The 15,323-nt window shown below is 39.9% G+C and overlaps 2 protein-coding genes across 3 annotated transcripts in view; one reads left to right on the top strand and one right to left on the bottom strand.

Annotated features, from left to right (window-relative positions):
• LOC135217463 (polyphosphoinositide phosphatase-like) overlaps positions 1 to 2,850 on the top strand; it is a 333,908-nt gene extending 331,058 nt beyond the window's left edge. Inside the window, exon 18 of the mRNA XM_064253366.1 lies at positions 2,353 to 2,850. Coding sequence (XP_064109436.1) covers positions 2,353 to 2,543 — 191 coding nt within the window. The 3' untranslated portion in view covers positions 2,544 to 2,850. The remainder of the gene's footprint in view (positions 1 to 2,352) is intronic.
• A 692-nt stretch (positions 2,851 to 3,542) lies between these two features.
• The window catches only part of LOC135217465 (ubiquitin-ribosomal protein eL40 fusion protein), a 45,805-nt gene continuing 34,024 nt past the window's right edge, over positions 3,543 to 15,323 (bottom strand). For both annotated transcript variants that reach the window (XM_064253369.1, XM_064253368.1), the window contains exons 4-6: positions 11,420 to 11,546; positions 3,834 to 3,907; positions 3,543 to 3,613 (exon numbers count right to left, since the gene is read on the bottom strand). In XM_064253369.1, the coding sequence (XP_064109439.1) occupies positions 3,835 to 3,907; positions 11,420 to 11,546 (200 nt within the window). In that variant the 3' untranslated portion in view covers positions 3,543 to 3,613; position 3,834. The remainder of the gene's footprint in view (positions 3,614 to 3,833; positions 3,908 to 11,419; positions 11,547 to 15,323) is intronic.

Here is a 15,323-nt window from a genome sequence, read left to right as displayed (position 1 = left end):
ATATCCTGGAACTCAAAGCAGCTTTCTTAGCTCTTCAAGAGTTTCAAGATCGAGTTATATGGTGCTCCAAGGTGTTGAGAGACTGCCACGGTAATGGCATACATTAACAAGGGGGTTACTGTATCTGTGCAAAGGTGGGCAGTACTCTCTCAAGCTGCCAGCCAGGTAAGGGGAATGCAATGGTAGACATGTTCAGTCGCTAGGGATAGTGGTCCATGCACCCAGACACTACGGAGATATATATCGTTTGACCTTGCCTAAGCAGGCTTGTTGCCTAGATGTCTTCTTTAAAAGCTAAGCGTTCTACTACATTAGTGTTGTTCCTAAAGGTGCGTCCACACGGTCGAACAATGTCCGACGGACAAACATTGTTACCAATTAACAATTGTCTGCCAGTCTTTACCTTGTGAGCAGAGTAAAAGCATTGGCAAACAACCTCATCTGGTACCACTGTTTGTAGCCAGATCTACTTCCATCGTTTCAACGTTTATGACGTCATCCTGCTTCATCTGTGATATGGTAACTATGTTTGTCCGTCGGACATTGTTCGACCGTGTGGACGCACCTTAAGAGTGCTTTAAGGCAGTACAGGGCTCTCGTGAGCTTAACCCATGAAGGTCTGAAGTGAAAGTTGACTTTACAACTTTATTTGACAGTTCCATGTCTGAAAGACAAGGATTCTGGTACTTTGATCATGTAGGTCCCACTCAACCAATGTCATTTTTGAGTGATTATACGGGTAATAAAGAATTTATGTTTCTTTGAAAAGAATGGCAGCATGAATTCTTATTTTCCTCTCCTCGGGGATGATATTTGCTAACAACAGGCCGATGCAAATATTTTTTGTTCGTTTGTTTGTATGGCGCTTTTACGTTGCATGGAGCCAGTGGTTTTCAGCAGCGGGACCAATGGCTTTACGTGACTTCCGAACCATCTCTCAATCCTCAATGGAATGGCTGAGAATCGAACCCACGACCACCAAGGTGGGACGCAAACACCATACCAACCACGCCACTGAGGCGTTAATGTAAATATTTTGGATAAGGAAATGGCTTCTAGAAATTAATTTATTCACATGGTGGTTAAAAGTGGCGCCTGATCCCCATAGTTTGCAAATTACAGTCTGGAAATCAGGATTTGTCATATTCTCGTGTGTAAATCTTCTTGTTTTATAAGGGCATAGCAGAATGCCAAATTTCCCAACCATATCATAGGTTCATTCACCAAGGAAGGGTGCCCTCGTTCTAGTTGGAATGGGGTTGTTAGATAGTATTTATAGTGTCACGGGTGCTGTCTTGGAGAGCTGAAGTCATTGGCTAGGTCAAGCGATTAAGTTTCTGAGTGGAGCAGTCTCCCAAAGATGGATGCTCATACTGGTCTTTGCATGTGGAATGTTGGAGACTGGAAGGGTAGTATTGGGAAGGTCACTGTCGGTAGATGGGGCACCACCTGATTGGTCCATTCATTTGGCTCTTTTCTGTAGTGTTGAGGCTGGGTCTCTCCTTTCTGATATTTAGGGCCTCCAGGAGGTGGATGCGAGTGGTCTGCTGCCTTATCAATAATTCTGATATTAGGAATTAGTAGTATGTCCTTTCAAGTTATTCTGATATTGTGGGTTCTTGGCGTCAGAAAGGAGACCTAGCCTCAACACCACACAAAAGAAACTTTACTCTTTCCAATGGTGGCATGAATGGCGCTTCCAGCCAGCACACAAGAGCCGAACGAACGGACCAGTCAAGTGGTGGCCCCATCTACCGGCAGTGACTTTCCCAATACTACCCTCCAGCCTCCAACGTTCACATAATGAAGACCTGTGCGAGCATCCACCTCTGGGAGACTGCTTCACTCTGGGACTTAATCCCCTGATCCAGCCAATGAGAATTGATCGCTCACTAAACGAGCACTCAACACACTATAAATACTTTTAACAAACCCCTTCCAATCAAAGCAAGCCCAACCTTCCTTGAGAATGAACTGATGATATGGTTGAAAATGGAATTCCGCTACACCCATAGAAAACAACAAAGGTTAGACACTCGAGAATACAACAAATACTAATTTCCACTCTGCAATTTGCAAATTCTACAGCGATCAGATGCTGCTTTTAATTAGCGTATGAATAAATTAATATTTCTAGAAAACACTTCCTTATTCAGAATATGAACCTCAGCAGCCGATTATTAGGAAATACCAGTCAATAATCTAGACTATATAAAATCAATTCCTCTGACTGCCATTCTCTTTATAGTCTCCTACCCTAAAAGAATTTAGATTTATTTAACCTTTTAGGAAATTTCAGATGTATTTTTTATCCATTCTTCTGATCATCAGTTTTAATGAAGGTTTCATCAGTTTCAGTCCCCCTGGTGTTTATTCAGCGTTCAAGCTTCTGCTTAGATTCAACGGTGGAAACAGATCCTCCTACTGTCCCCAGACGTTCTCGTGAATTATATAATACTTATGTTGCCAAGGCAACCAAAGGAACACAACCTCCACCTAACAGAGACCTCCTTATGTATAGGAAATTTGCAAGTTTTGCTTGAGAAATTTATTCTTCAGTTTATGCTTTCCAATACTATATTTTAACTTATAAATCTATTTTTTAAAAACTAATTTTCAACTTTGTATATTTTGTTCAATCAAGTTTTATTATTCATGTTCACTTTTCTTGTCAGATCCACAAATATAAATTATCATGCCAATTCAAACAGACCTCTCCTTACGTACTTAGGAAATTTGCTAATTTTGCTCGAGAACTTTTAGTTTGTTTTCCATTTTAATATATTTTAATCAAAACCATATATGTATTTGACAAGCTTGTATATTTTGTTCAATAAAGTTTTATAATCATGTTTACTTTTGTCAGCCACAAATTAAATTATATTCACAAGTTATCTTTCAACCCAAATTAACATTAATCAGTTTTTGTAACTTGTTTCATTTGAAAATGGGAATAATTTTATCAGTTTGTTAACATCTCGGGAAAACATTTTCAAGAAATCAGTCCTTTAATACTAAGGAACATAAGTTTTAAAGAACGTAAGTTTGTTTGTATGGTGTTTTTACGTTGCATGGAACCAGTGGTTATTCAGCAACGGGACCAACGGCTTTACGTGACTTCCGAACCACGTGAGAACGTAAGTAAATGATGTAGAACATGTTTTTGTTCAAATATAACTAGTGTTACAACAGACTAAGAGAATGCAAATGCCCAGTGCTGCAATTTGGGGCTATTTATAAGCTCTCACAGGAATTATTTGCACTGTACTCTGTACATTACGAAAAACTGTTTACAACTCTCAAACAAACATTTAGTCTTCTTTTAAAAGCCTCATTTGTATACCTCTATGTAACATCAAGCATCTGTTACAATAGTCACCTGGCAACTGCTCTTTGAGCCTGAATATTTTACTTGTTTACAGGAAGACTAAATAATGTGACAATGGAAGTGGAGCAGGTCTAGGCAAGTAGTAATGCTTGGGTAGTTTGCCACATCAATACCAAACTTAGTCCTATCACTAAAGGATTAAATAAATGCATAAGTTTTTCTTTTGTCTTATATTTTCAAAACTTCTGCTGTGTCTAAACAACGCACATTTCTGCAGCAAATAACCTGTAAAATTAAAAATAACCCATCAAATGTATTTTACCTACTTATATTTTACTACCCAAAAAATGACTAAATATATTTCACATTTTTATTGCATGAAAACAAAATATTATATTGCACAAAAAATGGTATTTTACCAACTTATATTCTACTGCACAATAACAAAATGGAATAGTATGTGCTAGTGACAACTATCAATCAAAACCAAATTCTATCCAGTCACCTTAACCCTTAATCTTCTTCTTTGGGCGGATGTTAGAAGTATGACCACATTTCTTCTTACGGCAATTAGTAGCCCTGAAAATACATATAGAAAAAAAAATTACTGGAGTTTCTAGTGAAATGTGTTTCAGCCGTTACCAACTAACTAGAATGTAAAAGGACATGGATTTAAAGGTTAGCCCAGCTTTTTATCAGAATATGAGCAGATTGATAGTCCAGATTTGGCTAAGATTATGATGAAGCAGACATGTTTAGCACATTACATTATAGTTAAGAAAACTATTTCCCTCCCTGAAGAATCCCTTTCACAGCAGTAACAGTCAAAGAAGGCAGTGTCCTATGATAATCATCTTTTCAAGCCATATTTCAATTTTGAAGGAAAACATTCAGGTCACTTGAAAAGGCCACAGATGGCAACACTCACACCAAAGCTCAAAATTAGTGTATCTTCAAGTGTCTTGGAAAAAGAGGCCCCACACAGGGTTGGAAATATGACTTTCAACCTCCATGATACCAATTAATATAAACTAATTCTCTTAGTTGGTTTAGGGCCAGTATAAGTGCCGCTGTCACTTGGAGTGTTAGCAGGGGTCTTTTCTTTAAGTACAGTAATTATAACAGTTCATTCGTATGTAAGCCTGCCAAGTAACTAGACAGACCGAGGAGCTATTACTCTCTCTGGTCTATGCATGATAACCGCGCATCCAATCGTGTGCCTTTTCGTCAGGAAGTGTGGGTGGGTTTGAGGACCCATAGCAATCACCAAAAACAGCTTTTCTTACGTCTTAAAACTTTTTTTTGTAGCCACTGTTCATCCTCAAAGGAGCTTATAAAGAAAAATTGATAGGTGACAAAATGGCTTAAGCTCTCAAATTTCAATCCCAACATTACCAAAGAAAATATTTCTGGTGCAATGTCAAGCCCCATTCTTTACTCCAAATACTTTTCAGGTTTTGGTAACAAGAAACTAAGCACAAACTTAAGTTTTTAGTATGTAGTTCGACAGTGACTTAATCATGCAAGGTTTGGTTACAGTATTGTTGCAACTCTTCGAGTGATAGCATACGCACCCAAAGAGAAGAATCCTGGTTTTCTGCTGTAGTCCCCATGGGGTCAGGACTAACCATACCACCTACTGATAGTGAGTAGGACTTGTTTGTGCTCACAGCAATAATGTTTCAAGAATACTCTGATGACCACTGTATGTTCGGAGACTTCTATTCTCAGCCCTTGTGGAAAGTGTTTTGTTTGTGCTAGGGTGTAGGAAAATTGGACCCACTGGGATTTTTGCCGTGACCTTCAGTGCTTGAACCGTGCATCATAATGTATTTTATGAAGCATAATGTACTTTATGAGGAGGTCTTGGCACTAGCGGAAGCCACCGATAACCAGAAAATGGTGCTATAAACCCTGTGGAGGGTAAAACCCGGTTATGAATATATTTAACAAGTACTGTATAACCGAAATGCAGGTAACTGATACCAACATTAACCAGGTTGCCTGTATAGATATACAGAGTTATACTACATACTGTAGTTTCATTAAATTTGGTTGCCTCCCTGGAGATTAAAGCATTTATTTGTGACTAAATAAATTTTGAGAATGCACAAAAGAAAAAAATTATAGCTTATTTTATAACTGTTTGTTTGTATAGTGCTTTTACGTTGCATGGAACCAGTGGTTATTCAGCAACGGGACCAACGGCTTTGTGACTTCCGACCCACGTCGAGAGTGAATTTCTATCACCAGAAATACACATCTCTCACACCTCAAAGGAATGCCAGAGAATCAAACTCGCAGCCACAGAGGTGGCAGGCCAAGACCATACCACTCACGCCACCGAGGTGCTTTTATAACTATGAAACTATGGCAAAGCTGATTTTTGAGAAAACTATTTTGTCATAAGAAATATGCCCTGAAATTTACAATACATATAACCAAATGAATAGAACTGTGCTCTCTCTGATTTACATGTTGCCTAAAATTTGCATTTGTGGACAGAGCTGATGTCGAAGGTGCAATTATAAAGTAAGTGACGGTTTCCACCTTATGACTGAAGAGATTTGCTTCAAATATTTTACACTTATTCTACAGCTAATACTGCATTAACACAAGTCTTGTTTCAGTCTTCTTGTAGATCTAAGCATTTAGTTTTTGATGGAAGAAAAACAACAAATTTTTTTTCAAGAAACAGCAAAGGAAAAAACTTTTTGGACTAAGATCTTGAAACAATCAGGAATATCTGGAACCAGTTATCCCTTTACATCATTATAAAGAGTTTTCTCTATGATGCTACCACTACAGAGAATGGGATATTTTAGTGGGTGACGATTATCTTTAATAAATTTTATTAATACTTCAACATGCCCTTTTTTTCTACTCAGTGTCAGTGTCATACAGGTGACCATAAAAAACACTAAAGATTTATTGGGAGCAATATATCAAGATACGTTTATTCCACCTAACCAAACTTCAAGTTAAGACATTTTTACTATTTTTTTTATTAGTCATTCAGAGCTGTATAAACAAACAAAATTGTAAAGAAACAATTTTTTCCTTTTAAGCAATATTGCCCCATATTACAATTTAGGTACGTTTTAGGTATACCTAAAACAGTTGAAAACTTAGTAAAATTCAATAATTCCTCAAATTTCAGTGGTCAGCATGCCCTTAAAACGGGGACTTCTACACATAAATCTTCCAAGGAAGGGTCTGATTTTTGGAGGAACCTCTTTAGGGGAGTGGGTGTGTTAGACCTTACCAGCCTAACCCATTAAAAACAATACAGCGTCCACAAGGGAAGGACCTCCACTGCATATGGTGAAGACGACGACCCCAAACTATACAATTCCTATTGGGATCCACCTCTTCTTTTACCTTTGCCTTTGAAAGGCATTCCTGGCGTTGCTTTCCCTTTCCCCCGGTAAAACCATTTTTGTACTTTGAAAAGGATATTTTTGTTGCTGTTGTCCCTTTTGAGGAAATGTTTTAAGGGTAACTGGAGATTTATGTGACACAGAGTTATAGCGGACCTTTTTTGGGTTGGGAAAAGGGAAATCTCTGCCTTTTTGTTACCTGGATTTCCATTTTCCAATTCTGTTGGTGGGCTTGTTCATTAAATTGAGCCACAACAGACTCCTCAAAAAAGGTCCTTACAGAATGGATTAGACTGTAAAAAGGCCACAACATTGGGAAGTGACCTATTACAGCTCTCCGTTTCCATCCGGGCCTTTACGCGCCACTCTAGAAAATCATAGTGTGCTTCCCAAAGGGTTTGCTTAAGTGATTTGGCCACAGTAGCAAAAACTGTTCTGGATGATTCTGGAAGCCTTTTGGTGGCAACTTCCAACAAGGTAGTAGAGGTTATAACACTGAGGAGGATGGTCCTGGCATGAAATTCTGTAAGGCTGTCGCTTCTGAGATTCTTCTCACAGGGGTCCCAAACTGTTGAGTAGCTATGTCTAGAAGGTGCCTTTTCTTTCAAAAGGAAGGCCAAGCGTTGTCCATTCCTTGGTAGAGTTATCAAGAGACTGGGATGACAGCAGCAAAATACTTTATTTCGGCCACTGGCTCTCCTTTTCTATTTACAAGTAGTTCTGAAAATCTGCCTTCACAAGACTGATAAAGTTCTGAAAATCTGCCTTCACAAGATTGATTATTTTAAAAGTGAAGGGACAGAAGGCTGGTGCTACCCTATGAGCAATTTAGGTCTTACCCAAGATAGCTGTAAAGATCCATTTTCCATTAACCTGGTAAAGGGTTTCTTCTATAGCTTTCAATGCTATATTCGTTATAATCGTGGGTGGGATAACCGTTTTTTTTTAGCAATTTCTGAATGTTTACTGAAAGTGGTACCAGGTGCCATTCCGTATTAGGAAATGCTGGTCTGTCTCTAAATTCTACATAATCAACTTCAATCATGGTTTTTCTTTCACTGATAAGATATTTACCATCAGGAGAAAAATTGCACAACGAAGCATCTCGCCAAGGATTATCATTATCATCTGGGGAACATACTGGAGCTCCTGCTATATTTTGATTTAAAGTTTTATAGTCTGAGCTGGCCATTTTCTTGCTGCCAGTCAGAACCCTAACATTAAAATCAACTTGGGCAAATTCTGTAGCCACTTTATCCTTTTGGTTAAAGCCAAGATATTTGATGCAGCACACCGTGTATCCCTTTTTGGGGAGCCTGTGCAATCTGACTGAGCCTCCACAGTCGAACTGCAACTGCCAGGTAACCATGGAACAGAAGTCCTGCAAGAGTTACTATACCCCTCAGATAACATAGAATTTTCAGTCAGGGTAGGGTGGATCCTAGTAAGATTTCCTTTTAAGGAGTTTATTCCATGTACAGCTGAAAGTTGTGTCCCTGGTTCTTCTGGGTTAAGCAGGGCAGTTTCAGTTGCGATATCCACTTCATGTTCGCTAATAGGGACATCTCCCCCAAGTAAGGATTCCTTCCCTTCCACAGTGGAGTTAACCTGGGAGGATCTACACGCCGATACTCCCGGGCTATGGCCCAAACTTAAGTCTTGTTCGGAAAAGGGGGCAAATATCTTTTGCCAGAGTTCTGCCGGAAAGACAAAATCTCCCCTTTCCATACCCCTACTGAAGCCTAGGATCCAGCGAGACAGTTTAAAACGAGCAGTTTCATTCTTAAAACTTGTTGCCAAGAGAATACAACAAATTTCACACAAATCTGGTGACCAACCAAATTTCCTTTGATATTTGCAAGGGCTATGTTAATGGCAGGTGGTATGGGCCATACCCACAGGTGAAAAGCGAACCAAGCAATTCACTGCAGTACACTTAATCTGTGGGTCTTGCATAATAGCAGCCCTGTAGTAATAAAAAATATAAGTTTTTATTAGAAACTCAATACTAACCGTCTATAATCATTATATAGATAGTACACTTAGATGTGCTAAATTTTGTCTCACCACTTGACAAATTAGATGTCATGGTTTGTGGTAACTACTATAGGGGAATTAAACTAATACAGCATGGATTGAAATTTTTAAGAGGATAACGGATGAGAGATTCAGGGAGACTGTAAGGATCAGGAAACAGCAGTATGTATTCATGAGAGGAAGAGGGACGGTGAATGACATCTTCAAAGTAAGACAACTACAGGAAAAGAGGCTAGAGTGAAACCTGGAAGCTTTATTGTGCATTTTAGACCTAGAGAAAGCTTACGATAGAATCCCAAGAGAAGAAAGTCCCAGAAAAGTTGGTTAGGCTGGCTGAGATGATACATCAAAGAAGCATAAAAGCAACAGCTGCAGTTGGGGGAACAGAAAACTTTGAAGTTAGTGTTGGATTACACCAGGGGTCAGCATGAAGCCCACATCTGTTTGTATTGGTCATGGATGTGTTGAGTGAAGAGATCAAGAATGAAGTGCTGCTGCAGTTGCTGTACGCCAATGATCTGATGATGACGTACTGCTGAAGATGAGGGGGACCTGCTGTGAAGGGCTGGAGGGCGAGTCTTTAGAAAGAAGTGGCCTAAAGGTGAATGTAAATAAAGTGGAGGTTTTGGTGAGCAGTAGGAAAGATAGACAATAGTAATACAAGAAAGAAGAGGCTCGATTACAAAATGGGCAGAAAAGCCAAGAGGGAGGATGTGTGGCTGAAGTGGACAGTAGGATAAGAGAGGCTTGTGGGAACTGGAGAGATGTAGCCGGAGTTGTATGTGATAAGAAAATATCAATCAAGCTAAAAGTCAAGTTCTACAGCAATGATAAGACCAGCATTAATGTATGGATTGGAAACAGGCACTAAGAAGAAAAGAGGAAGTAAAGCTCAAGTGAACAGAGATGAGAATGCTGGGGTGGATTATGGCATATTGCTGCCTATAAGATTGGAAAATGATGAAATAATAAGAGCAAAAAATAGCAGGCTTAGTAACGATACAAGAGGTGATGAGTGTGTCACGACTGAGAAGGTATGGGAATGCGTCATGGATGGACGATGAGGAGTAGAAAGAGCTTGGGAAGAACCTGTTAAGGAAGAAAATCGAGAGGGGAAACAGAATAAGATGGTGAGACAATGTGAAGGAAGACATGGAGAGAAGAGGTTTGGCAGAGGATGATGCCTCTTATTGACACAAGGCAGTGGAGAAGGCTCATCAGGCAACCAACCCCTTTATGTAAGGATAACAGTGGGAATGACGACGACTACCAAAATAAGGTTAATCTTGACACATGTAACCATACAGCTGTATACTGTTAGCCCTAATGTGTAAATTTCTGAATATTATACACCTAAGCCATCTGTATACTGTAAAACAATTTATTTATCTAGCCTAAATGACTGCTTTATCTAATCTGGGCTCATACTCTTAATAACCAAGAGCTCTAAAGATTACGAAAATCTCAAGACTCCAATAATACTTAGTATGACCATTTCTGATCCATGGAAAACAGTTTATTATTTAATGTCTCAAACTATATTTCATGTAAAAAGACTTGGATTTATAGGTTAGGTTACTTTTCATCAGGTATAAGCTGATGAGGGACCAGATTTGAAATAGACAAGCTAAACATTAACACAACTAAAATTTAAATATTTAACTCAAAACATTATTTCACTTTGTTCTCTTGCTCTATCTACATTTAGTTTTGTGGCTGGAATGCTTGACAAACCAGGTACCACTGTAGTGTACTACAAACCCTTAGAACACCCTATTCATTTACAAACCATTCGTGATTCATGCCATTTCTTTGACCCTGTTAATGTTAAAATTTGGTCTCCAAGGTATTTTCAATATCTACAGATGTAGCAACGCTAATCATGGATACCAGAACAGCTGCTCAGTCACTTTCACAATCATAATCCTTGTAAGCAGCCACTTCTATTATTTATAACAGTAAATATTTCATAAAAGGCCAATGAGGTGAGTAAGCTAAAATCAGCAAATAGCTGAAACCCCTATTAAAATGCTTCAATCTACCTATTTTGTTAGTTAACAATCAAGAAAACCCCACCAAAGATATAATTACACTATAAAAGTATCGTCTTAAAAGTAAATTCTCTAATGTTGCACCAATCAATCTAATTGCATACTGTAAACCAATTGACTTATTTAGCAAGATTACTGTTTTATCTATCCAAGAAGAAGAAGAAGAAGAAGAAGAAGAAGAAGAAGAAGAAGAAGAAGTAGTAGTAGTAGTAGTAGAAGTAGTAGTAGTAGCAGTAGTAGTTTGCCTCCCCACTCTGCCAACGTTGAATCAGAGAAATTAATTTCTGACGATTAGAAATTCTTGATATAATGTGGTTCGGAACCCACAATAAGTTGTAAGTCCCGTTGCTAGGTAACCAATTGGTTCCTATCCACGTAAAAATATCAAATCCTTCAGGCCAGCCATAGGAGAGTTGTTAATCCGCTCAGTGGTCTGGTTAAACTGTATATAATACTTACAAATTATTTCCTAACATTACACTGATCACGTCTTACTTAAAAGTCAAAATGTCTTGTTATGAGTGTCTTAAAAATTAGTTCAGGAAACTGATTCAGTTGTGTTATCCGACTCCCTGACAATTTACACAATTTCTAAGCTGCTTTGAAACAGTGCATATATTTACCTTGGGTGAAGACGAGCATAGCACTTGCGACAAATCATCTTATTGCAATTGTACTTCTCTGCCAAGAGTTTAAGGGAAGGTTCAATGACTCCACCACGGAGACGAAGCACAAGGTGCAATGTAGATTCTGGAAAAAAGAAAAAGTAAATAAATTTAGTACACAAATTTCCAACTACAACATATGACAACATAAATAAGAGTATAACAATTCCAAAAATGACAAATTTTTCATAACTACCAAACCTGAGGTCTTAACATTAGGATAATACTAGCGCCAAGCTGGAAACCGCTATAATTAAAAATAAAACTGTGAGATCCAGGGACTATTGGCATCTATACCAGGTCACGGGGTATGTAGTACCCAGAATGCCCTTGGTGTCCCGTGACCCGACAGTTACTCTTCCAACCTAGTTTAGATTACTAGAGGGGTGGTTAGAGGTGGGCCTTATCTGTTAAGACCTCAGGTCTGTTAGTTATGAAAAATACAAATTGGTTAAAAATTTGTCATTTGTTCATTTACAAAACAAACCTTCGGTCTTAACATTAGGATGGACTTACTTATTGGTGGGAGGTAAGTCTCTACAACTGACAGGTTGTTTGCCACCTTTATCCATTTCCGAATAGTAGGTGTATTCTAAGGCAATGGACTATTAACCCTTCAACCAAAGATATATGAGAATCTATTGGTTTCCCTCTCTGGGTGTTCCTACGATGTCATAGTTTATTACATTATGGAAGATGGAGAACTCTCCATTCTCCTAAACCAATCCAGTCCCATGTATCTGTATCTATTATCACCCCTCTCTCTCCCTATTACCAAGAGGTGTGTGTTGCTACTGAAAAGTATATTACACTCTGATTACCTATTCAGTATGGCTGACCACCTCACTGCATCTAGTCTGTTCCAGCTCATGATGGTACTCTCCTTCATACTGGCTGTAGGTAAAGGAGTAGAAAGAAAGTAGTAAAGAAGAAAGACCAGTCATCTCATTCATTCTACTTTCATACCTTCATCTTAGACTAGACACAAACTGACCAGCCAGGGGTACTGGATGAGCTATACCACTTGCTGGGACGCCACCACTGGACCCAAGGAAAAAGTGTCCAAGGATCTATGCGCAACATCTTTTAAATAAAAAGTGAAAGTTGTTTGGCATTGACAAATACCAGCTTTCAAAAGTCTCTCCACAGACATATTCTTCTTGAATGCCAAAGAAGCACTCAAGCCTCTGATATCATGAGCTCTAGCCCTCTCTTGGCTATTTGACCCCGTCTTCTGTCATGTATGCATTCCTGATCATTTCCCTCAGCCAAAACGATAGTGTGTTCCTGGACACTTCCTTTTTGTTTCGTCCTGTACTTATAATCAACCTCCGGCACCCCAGCCTGAGATGCCTCGTCCTTCATAAGTACTCTCTTAGTACTCTGACGGTACACAGAAGCATTTCTTCCTTGTCATTGTCTACAAATTCTGCCAAAGAAGGTATGGAAAAGGAGTCGAATCCGCAATCCACTACTGATAGGTTTTGAGTTTTGGCTACAAATTCTGGGACAAACTCTAATACCATTGACTTCCAACCTCTCGAATGCTTTACCACATATGACAGACCATGCAGTTCCCCCCACCTTTTTGGTTGAAGCTAGGGCCAATAAGATGTCTTCAGGGTCAGGCGCCTATCTGTGGACTGTCTTAATGGCTTGTAGGGGGTTTTGTTAGACTACTCAGTACCATGGTCAAATCCCAATCTGGGGCTTTTAGTTCCTTCAGCAAACAGGACTGCTCAAAACTTCATTAACATAGCCAACTCCCATCAAGACGAAATGTCCACACCTTCCATGCGTAAGACCGAGGCTAGAGCAGCCATGTACCCCTTTACAGCAGATACAGGCATATGCCTTTCCGTCCTGAGATATATCAGAAAATCTGCTAACTGTTGAATAGTGATTCCGAGTAGAGACAAGTTCCCTCTACGACACCAATCACAGTAAGCTGACCATTTTCCTTGGTAGACCGCTGCAGATGACCTTCTGATATTTCCTGCCATCTGTGTTGCTGCTTTCTGAGAAAAGCCTCTTGCTCGCACCGTGAAGTGATAGGGACTTCACCGACTGGTGGTACCTCTCCACTCTCAAGCACGCCTATTAGGAGTTCCAACAGATCCGGAAAACCATTCTGCCTTCAGCCATAAAGGCACTACCAGACTCATTTTGAGGTTTCTGACCGCATTACCTTGTTCAAAACCTGAAGGATTAGACAAAATGGAGGAAATGCATAATCGTCCAGATTGTCCCATGGGTGTTGTAGCGCATCTTCTGCTACTGCCTCTACGTCTAGGACTACTGAACAATACACTTCCAACTTTTTGTTGTACCTTGTTGAGAATAGGTCTATGATCAGCCTTTCCCACAATATGTGCATTCAGTCCACTACCTGTTGATGCAAGGACCACTCCGTTCCCAGGATCTGATCCCTCCGGCTCAATTTGTCGGCCACTGTTTCTTTTTCCTGGAATACATCTGGCCCTGAAGTCTACTAAGTTCTCTACAGCCCACTGATGGAGTTGAACTGTCATCATGTGCAACTGCCGAGATACCAGGTCTCCTTGCTTGTTTACGTAAGCTACTTCTGTGGTGTTGTCCGACATCAATACCACTGATTGACCCTTCAACCTATCCCGGAATTCCTCAAGTGCCAGAAACGCTGTTTTCAACTCCAACACGTTTATATAGAGTTCTCTGTCCTCGCAACTCCATTTTGCTGAAATCATCAACTCCTCCATGTGGGCTCCTCAACCTTCGAGTGACGCACCTGAGAACAGCAAGAGGTCCGGGGAGGGTTGCTGAAGGGGAACTCCCACTGTCAGATTGTTGTCCTGCACCCACCACAGTAGGTCTTTCCTCACCTCTGTCCAAGGGAATTTGCTTGTATGGGTGATCTACTGTTGGCAACCAAAACTCCATCCTCCATTGCAGAGATTCAAGGTGTAGCCTCCCTTGTGGTACCAGCTTCCCCAAGGAAGTTAGAATTCCCAGTACTTCTTGCCACTGTCTTGCTGGCTTTGTTTTTCCAGAAAGGCATTTACCACTTGTTTGCATTTCTCTACTCTCTGGTCTACTGGCAACACTTTGGCTTTTACTGTATCTATAATCACAATGCCTAGGCTGTGACAAAACTGCATAAGGGTCACCCTGTCCCAAAATAATTTTTCTCTGGACTTTGCGATCACCAGCCAGTCATCTAGGTATCTTATTAGCCTGATCACCTGAGTATGTGGCCATGCCGACACGAGAGTGAACACTCTTGTAAAAACTTGAGGAGACGTCAACCCGAAGTGGAGAAATTTCCAGGAAGACTGATGGACTGGGATCTGAAAATATGCGTCCTTCAAGTCGATTGTCCGCATAGTCCTTGGCCCTGACTGCTTGTAGAACAGTCTTTGGGGTCTCCATCCTGAATCTGGTTTTTCTTATAAACAGATTCAATGTTGACAAATCTACTACTGTCCTCCAATCCCCGTTGGCTTTGGGGACAAGGAAAATGCGGCTGTAAAACCCTTGATGGAATCAATATTTGTTCCACAGCCCTTTTTCCATCATCTTCTTCACTTCCTCTTGCAAAACAAAAGCTTTCTGGGGTTCCTGAGCACAAGCGAGGTGCGGTAATGGTTGTTCTGTCAGGGGTGGGGTTACTTCGAATGGAATCAAATAACTGACTGAGAACATCCACCACCCACTGCTCTGCTCCAAATTCAATATTTGAAGGTTTTTTCATGAAAAATGCAATAAGAATGCAGTTTACATAGTTTTGAATGCTCCCAGAGCATTAAAAGTAAGGTTTTCTTAGGATTTTTTACCATGTTCTGGCTTACGACAATTTTTGGCTTACAACGCATTTGAAGAACGG

This window comes from Macrobrachium nipponense, chromosome 7 (genome assembly GCF_015104395.2).
Source record: "Macrobrachium nipponense isolate FS-2020 chromosome 7, ASM1510439v2, whole genome shotgun sequence".
Taxonomy (NCBI): Eukaryota; Metazoa; Arthropoda; class Malacostraca; order Decapoda; family Palaemonidae; genus Macrobrachium; species Macrobrachium nipponense.
This window is presented reverse-complemented; position numbering and strand designations above follow the sequence as displayed.